Raw genomic sequence first — 8,523 nt, 5'->3', positions numbered from 1 at the left:
ACTAGTCTTCCCGCCTTAACTATTAAATACATTACAACTATCCGACGCCAGATGGCGCCGGCAACTTTATACAACGCTAATACGGACACAGCTGACGAAGAAAACACGATTGCGTTACATTTTATGCTTAAATCAATTCGAACATATACAAATAAAAACACGACCTTGCTAACAGCAAAACACCGAAACACAGAATACAGAAATACTCAACAATCCAAAATTTGAAACCGTTCAAAGGTAACACTAATGCAATGTTTCGGTGTTTCGGCAGCGTTGCGCGACCATTTGCACAAGTATCATTCATTTACATTACTTCTACCCTTCGTAATTTACAAACACTGCTTTACACCAAGTACATAGAGGAAACGGACTGTTAATTCATTTAAAGCCAGAGAGAGTAGAGATATACTTACAAAAAAAATTATCTACCAACCAACAAAAAAGAAATTGAAAATGATCAAAGTCCGCAACTTGGCTTCTCATTTCACACTACATATTTAAAAGTATGTAGGTATGTACTCTATTTCATTAAGTTACGATAATTTCTTTAATTGATTTGTTATCTATTGAATTTGAGTCGAATTTTTTACGCTTTCCATAACACTTTAATTGTTTGTTACAAAAACAAACACATCAGCCGGCCCGTATCTAAACCGCTAAACAGATAAATACTTAACTATGGTATTGCACGAAAAGCCGGGGCACGTAATGTACATAATTACAAAGCACAGGGCCGGACTCAGGCTCAGTAGAGGCGCGCGTCGAGCGGCGGCGGCTCCGTGCCCACGTCGATGTCCGCCGGCCCGTCCTCGTCCGCGCTCGCGGCGCGGGACCGCTGCAAGCCTCGCACCTGCAATAATAATTATGTTTTGTTAAGGATTATATATTATTTTTGAATGAACGGTCAATCAAATAGGTAGTTTGCCTAGCGGCAAGCATTACCGCCCATGAACATTTGCATTTGGAGATGTGATGCCCGATTTTAAGAGATAAAAGATAAAGAAATCCATTCTTTACGACGAAAATAAAGGCACAGACTGAGAAGTGAAAAGTGAATTAGCATTAACACGCTTGTTATTATCACTATTTCTTGATAGATAATATAAATCAAATATAGTATGTTTTCTGTAAAATTGTAGCCTATGCCCTAGTCAATACTAATATTAATTTTTAAATCGATCGAGAAGTTTTTCAAATTCATCGTTAACATAAACAAACTGACGAATAAACAAAATTCTTCGTTCCTCGTAAGCTGCATATTAAATGTAAGAGAATACTATAACGTTTAGGAAGTCAAATAAACCAAGTTTTACGTCAGTGTTCACAAATTTTTTTCTAATGAAAGAGCAGAAGAGAAAGAATCGTTCCATTCCATTCACACATTCCATCAAGTATAGTTATATTATGTATAGTTAAGTATACAGTTTAGTCATGTTACTCACTTGCAGCAACAGGTTATTGGACAGCAGCCTCGCCTGGTGCTCCTGAGCCTTGGCCCGCAGACACGCGATGCTATTGTTCCTGAACGCTTCAGGATCGTCGTACATTTCGCGGGGTTCGGGTGACGCGCGGCCTTTGGCTGAGGAAGAAGCTGTCGTGCTGCTGCCGGGAGAGCTTTGCGCTTGACCGAACTGGGGATTAGAGATTATATTGTAATACAGAACAACCATGTCGAATTATAGGTGTGAGGTGATCTCTGCGCATGATGGAACTGAGGTTTTATAAATCATACTATAGTGATTTTAGCAATAAGAATTACTAGAGTGAAAGAGGTTCACACAATTATTACGATTTAGGGATAAGACCGCCCAGTAAATTATACCTGTACTCGTACTTATGCCAATTTATTATACCTATCTACCTAAGATTTTGTACAATTTAGTATTTCATTTAGTATATAACTAAGGTAATAGAAAACAATAATTTATGCAAAAAATATTATTAGATAATGTAAGAATACCATGTATAAAATAGGAGAACTGGTTTATAACATGAAGAACATTGTACTTCTTGCTTTATCGTCCTAATAAATAATTATGAGGATTCATGAAGATAATTTACATTCGACTAACACGCCAATAACTTTTGGAAATTTTATCGTTATGTCTCAAGAAGCTACTCGAAACGTGACTAGGCATTAAAATCTGTAAGCTGCTTATTTTATGTAAATGTTCAAGATCTAGTAAAAATTTTAACTTATGATTAATACTTAATCTTAAATTAAAATAAGGCAGCAAAAAAGACAGCCAACGTCCATCTCCAAATATGAAATTGCACCTTTTCTAAATAACTTTTATTAATATTGAGTAACGATTCAATAAATCAACAAGTTACTATATAATACCTACTAGAGGTATTTGATGTATAAATAATAAATAATAAATAAGACAAACAACAAACCTGGTTATCATGGCCATCATGTCGGTGCGGGGAAGCAGAGGGCGCGCGCTCGGGCTCCGCTTCAGACCCCTCGCGCTCCGACCCCGACTCCTTGAGGTGCTGCGCCGCCTCCAACGACTTGCGGTGCATGCCTGCAACACCAACATGGGTTATTGCACCTGCATAATAATAAATAAAATCATCTATATTCAGTTCTTAGAACAGTTGTTTCGTTAGTTTAATGTGTCATTGGTAATCACAATAATAATCTTTATTTACTACATATATAGATTGAGTCGAACCTTTTCCATCCATCTTTTGAAATTATGTACCTACTCAAACATAGTATAATAATAAAAAGATAGAGTAGAGAACTATCGGTAAATAAATCGGAGTTTGCTGTAGAGAACATACCTATTATTTTAAAGTATTTTTACATTAAAAAAAAATCATTCGAAAATTAAGTACCTACGCATTCATTTATGAGCAAATCTATCATATTATTTATAAAAAAAAATAATTTCCTCACAACAAACCTACAATAATTATAACTGCAACATTATTTGTTTTAACTAAGACTCCCACATTAAAAATATTCACCAAGAAACCTATAACGAGTTTAATTAGTCCAATCCCTGAATTAATTTGTAACGTAATCATTGAAAAAAGTTGGAGACATCAAAGATACGGCAGGCGCCATAATGAGTCGCATACGGCTTCTATTGGCGAGAGCTGATACCCACTTCATTACTATGCGAGCGGGGACGGATTGTAGCGCTAGTTTTAAGGGGCCATGGGGCTTAAAGATTGTGTTATTAGTATTAATGTAGAAAATAGTGCAGTTTTCCAAATAAAACATTTTAACGCTTCTGATAGAAGTTTATTTGAATAAATAGATAGTTGAGTTTTAGTATTAGGTAGTAACTAAACATTAAGTACAATTTAATTGTTGTTGTTTAATTTAGTTTACCTACTCCTATTACTGAAGTAATTATATTACTTCAGTAAGTTAGACAGTCCGATTATGACCATTTACTGTAAATATTCTGGTTTAGTTCATCATCATTAGTTGGCTTGTACTGACTTAGAAAAGGTATGATAATATGTATAAAAATAAACAAAATAAAAATTATATTTATTTGCCAAAGAAGGTTATTAAAATAAGAACAGATTACGACAGCGGACCCCGTACTAGGCACAGCCTGTCTCGCGGGGCCATAAGACGATTATATGTACAATGAAAAATATGGAGGTTCACATAGGGTCCAACACACATAAGATATATGATTTAAGCGATTATACATTACCTATAGGTACGCTTATATCCCCGGTTTACGCATACATTGCGATAATTTTAATTGATACTCTCATCACGCGTATACCTAACCATACTCTGAATTTGTTTTCAATATAGTATGTAAACAAGATAAATGCAATATTGTTTTGGGGCCCCACAAATCCGTGCCTTCCCTATCGCTTGCACTCGACTCAGCTCCGCAAACGTGTAGGCTTCTAGCTGATTTGGTTATCCAGGTTAATATCGAGAGCGATACGAATTCATACTTCGTTACTTTGTAGCTAACAGATACTAGTTACTGTTTGTATTTACTGGATTATGTAGGTAGTAGGTATGTGTTCTGTTTATGACTAACTACAGTTTACATGTTCAATCTATGCTGTAGATACTTTATTCTTATTATGATATCAATATGATGAGTATATTGTATGTGATATTATATTACTGGATGAAGTACTTTTTCGCTATGTAGCTGAGAATTTTTTTATGTTTTAACATTAAGACACGAGATGGCGTTGTGCGTCATGGCTGAAAATATTTGTGTCTTCCTGTTGTTCGTAGACTTCCTCTTTTTGTTCGTACATATTATGTTTATGTATCTATTATATTTTTATTAATATAAAAATAGTATTCTATATTATTTGTTAGATATAATTTATAATGTTATTTGTTTACAATTGGAATTTGAATTTCATTTTATATGATAAATCAAATAGATTTTCGAAAACATTATTTCTTGTTGTGTATCTGTAGTATAATTTTTTATTATCTATGTATAAATATTAAATACCATTAGAATATTATGATATAAATTTCCCAGACAACTTAACGAGATAATAAACGATTAAAACTGAATATAAATATGAATTATTAGTCATTGGAGCGAACACACATGAATATTAATGAACCGTACCATGCCACACAAATAATGATAGTCACGTGACTAAATAATAGGAAAATTACTAACTAGCTTCTTGCTATACGGCTTTAGAAAGCAAGGGATTTGATTTTAAATGATAAAAAGTAAAATAAAAACTATTTATTTTACTAATTATTTAAAAATTATCAATAATTTTAAAAATTATCATTTTTGTTTGTTGATTCGTTTCTTGATAATTTGTAAATGCGGACAGAAGTTAGGTACCTACAAAGAAAATATTAATGTAATAATTTTGTATAATCGAATAAATTTTTGGGTTATCCACTCTCCCGTGTTAATTGTTAGTATTTGCAAGCTGATTCGCAACTGATGACAAATATCTATGACAAATATCTACCTACATCCTTAGCTACAAAGTCAAAGGCTTTAAAAATATCCGTGCTATATTTTTCGGACGCTATCAATCCTTCCTTTGAAATAGGAAGAAACTTGCTTTTTTAATACCTAATGATTTAATGAATATACATATACGAAGACATCTCTGAATCTACCACCTTTTAGCATGTGATAGGTAGTGGACGCACAACCGCTAGAAAATACTTCTCTAACAAAGTCCAAACAGAGTCAAAAGACCCTTTAACAAATCCGATATAAATTTTCATACACATATTATCATCCTGATATATAAGTATACGACGCTACTTGCACTGTTTTACTTATAGCATAGCTAAAATCGTTAACATAACAACACATCGTACAAGTCCCAGTATTATCCGAGCCATTAATTCTCTTACATTTTTGAAGCGTCGCCCATAAACATGAAGTTGGTACAGTTGCGGGTAGTTAGTGTTAAATCAAACGGATGTATCGCTCTGGGTGTAATAGACAAACTTCGCAAGTCCTAATGCGAGTTGTGCGATTAGACGCTCCTTTAAACGCGTTTGCTGTTTATCGTAAGATAGTTTTATTTCTCTAGATGTTGAGAAATATAGTCTATACTAATATTATGAAACTGAAGAGTTTGTTTGTTTATTTGAACGCGCTAATTTCGGGAACTACTGGTCCGATTTGAAAAATTCTTTCGGTGTTAGATAGCCCATTTATCGAGGAAGGCTATAGGCTATAAATCATCACTTAAGCTAAGATAAACAGCAGCGGAGAAATGCGGGTGAAACCGCAGGGAACAGCTAGTAAATTATATTCGTTCTGATTTAACAAGATTTTGATTTCATAATAGGTAAAAGACATTTGGTACTTGTCTTTTGTAGAATGTTAATGTTAATTTTCTGTAATTTGTAGATATAATATCTACTAATAATGTCTAATGGCATTGAAAAAATACTTTTTTTTGGTTCTCACTAACTACTACCACTAATTAAGTAATTAGATAATAGTTACGTAACTACTAGGTACTTACGTTAAGACTGCTCTCACTAACTAATTTCACTTCAAGAGAGACAATGTCGTCAATATATACGTACTTAGTAAAATAATATATGATAGTAAATCAAAAGCGAAATGTATCTGAACAATGCATATTCTAATACCTACTCTACAGCTCTACGTATTTTTTGTATATATTCAATATCGCTACACACCTAATCTGTACTAATATTATAAAGCTGAAGAGTTTGTTTGTTTGAATGCGCTAATCTCGGGAACTAGGTAGGTACTGGTCCGATTTGAAAAATTATTTCGGTGTTAGATAGGCCATTTATCGAAGAAGGCTATAAGCTATAATATATCATCACGCTACTACCAACAGGAGCGGAGCACTGCGGGTAAAACCGCAGAGCACAGCTAGTCTCCTATATTAATAACCTATTACCTCCTATACCAGTCAGAATGCACATAATATTGGCAGGAGTCATGGCGCCCAGCAACGCAATAAACAGGACCTGATTAGGTATTCAATGGGACGACGCTGTAAAAACCTCGTAAAATCCTTCTCACTTGTATTAAAAACAAGCTACTTCATAATAAAAGCTTGAAATTGGAAAACTTTTGTGAAATATTTTTGTTAGCTATATTTCTTAAAAAGCTGAATTCAATTTTTTTACCTTAATATTTGTTACATGTGTGGCCAAATATATACTAGTATATGAAATTATAAAGACTAACCTGTACGTAGGTATACCTGTTTCACGTACATTTTTTCCGAAAATCTCTATTTTCGATGCATTTATACATAAATACCTATCCTTTAAAATTCATTTTATCTTCAAATTACGTGGTTGATAGTTTATCGAAGTTATTGTTAAAATAAATGAAATAAATAGTTGAAATGTGTGAAAATAAATAAATAAATAATAAATATTATAGGACATTATTACACAAATCGACCTAGTCCCACAGTAAGCTCAATTAAGGCTTGTGTTGTGGGTACTAGGCGACGATAAATATAATATTATAAATACATATATAGATAATAACACCCAGACCCAAGAACAAATAATTGAGTTCATCACACAAATATTTGCCCTGACCGGGGATCGAACCCGGGACCGTCGGCTCAGTAGGCAGTTACTTTACCACTGCGCCAACCGCGTCGTCAAGTAAAAAAAAATATTTACATGGAACTTTATGATGAGCTTAGGTTACAAAATAAAAGGATGATGAACTTTCAATGTAGAGTCATTGCGCACCTCAATTTAACTATTTTTACTATATTTCAACTTCCTGATTACTGCAAATATATTCTGTTTGTTAATATATAATATTATTTATTTCGTATACGCAGTGAATAAGCAGCCGTATCCTGCGTTTAATATCTTCGTTTATACATGGGAAATGTAAAGTTACATGGAAAAGTTCAGGCAAATCCATGGAAAACATCGCCTATTAGATTATATAGCCTATTATGATTATTAAACTATAACTTCTTCATTAGAAAACACAAAAGCAGTGAATATTTTGGTACAACGAACTGTCTCGTAACTGACAACATTACGCACTTATAGAAAAATGAAGAGTCAATTACAATCAAAGAAATATGACACATCAAAGCGTCTGTCTAATGCACTGCGGTGATAATTTTTAACCATTTAGCGAAGTGGTGAACAGACAAAGGACACATGTAGGTACGTAGCCTTCTGCTTTGTGCGAAATTTTCATACTGAGAGAGTAAGGCTAGCTACACACGACGCTACTGTTGTGTTTCGGAAGTAATGAATTGGGAATATTTTTCACGAATTTTTGGCTTTTTGTGTACGAATTTAATTAAATATATCACTAGATTTGTGATTGTATATAATTTGTTGTACTTAGTTAATTGGGGTACGCTAAAAATAACAAAAATAACTGCACTTTAGAGAAATAGATGGCCGATTACAATGTTCTAATCGTATGATTATGTAGATATTATGTAGATAGAAGGTGCAACGATATGTTATTGACAAAGTTGAAAAAATTAGATATATCTTATGACAAGGATACTGAAAATTTGCTACGGTCTGTTCTACACGTTCTACAATATCTAGTTGTATGTCAATACAATTAATATTCCTTTTACTATCCATTACTACAACTCTAATCTACAAGTCACGTCAATTGCTCGGATAAAAAATTGGTTCTAGCAATTTCAAGGTATCGCGCCACAAATTTCCACCGCATCACAGTGTGTACGCGGCCTAACAGCTAGTGTCATTTGACAAGATAAAAGCGTGATGCACAAAGCAAGTGTATAATAGGTAGATAATTTAAAAAGATGCCTGTTTCCATTTGCGTTCACTTTGATGTAGCTGAGGAGAGCCACTACGCCGTAGTGGATTGGATAATGTTATAATGTGAGGTTTTTTGTTATTTCCGATTGGGCTTTAATTGGCGCTTCTAGATATTTATGGCTTTCAAGTTTTTGATGTGTATGGAGTATCTCGAGTGGTATGGAATGTGGGTATTTGGGTCTTTTTAGGAGCTAATCGTTTGTAGGTGTCTGGTAATTGACGTATTTATTCGTATATTATTTGTA

The 8,523-nt window shown here is 33.7% G+C and overlaps 1 protein-coding gene across 3 annotated transcripts in view; it reads right to left on the bottom strand.

Annotated features, from left to right (window-relative positions):
- Positions 1-689: 689 nt before the first annotated feature.
- The window catches only part of Vsx2 (Visual system homeobox 2), a 109,378-nt gene continuing 101,544 nt past the window's right edge, over positions 690-8,523 (bottom strand). For 2 of the 3 annotated variants that reach the window (XM_090103895.1, XM_090103894.1), the window contains 3 exons: positions 2,401-2,531; positions 1,443-1,631; positions 690-850 (listed from right to left, as the gene is read on the bottom strand). In XM_090103895.1, the coding sequence (XP_089960021.1) occupies positions 746-850; positions 1,443-1,631; positions 2,401-2,531 (425 nt within the window). In that variant the 3' untranslated portion in view covers positions 690-745. Of the gene's footprint in view, positions 851-1,442; positions 1,632-2,400; positions 2,595-8,523 lie in introns of all 3 variants that reach the window. The other variant, XM_090103893.1, reaches the window with a different exon arrangement.

This window comes from Colias eurytheme, chromosome 7 (assembly GCF_061535395.1).
Source record: "Colias eurytheme isolate Ceu_HAF_F1 chromosome 7, ilColEury1 Martin Lab GWU primary, whole genome shotgun sequence".
NCBI classification, from domain to species: domain Eukaryota; kingdom Metazoa; phylum Arthropoda; class Insecta; order Lepidoptera; family Pieridae; genus Colias; species Colias eurytheme.
The sequence above is the reverse complement of the archived record's forward strand: the minus strand, read 5'-3'. Positions and strand labels throughout refer to the sequence as shown.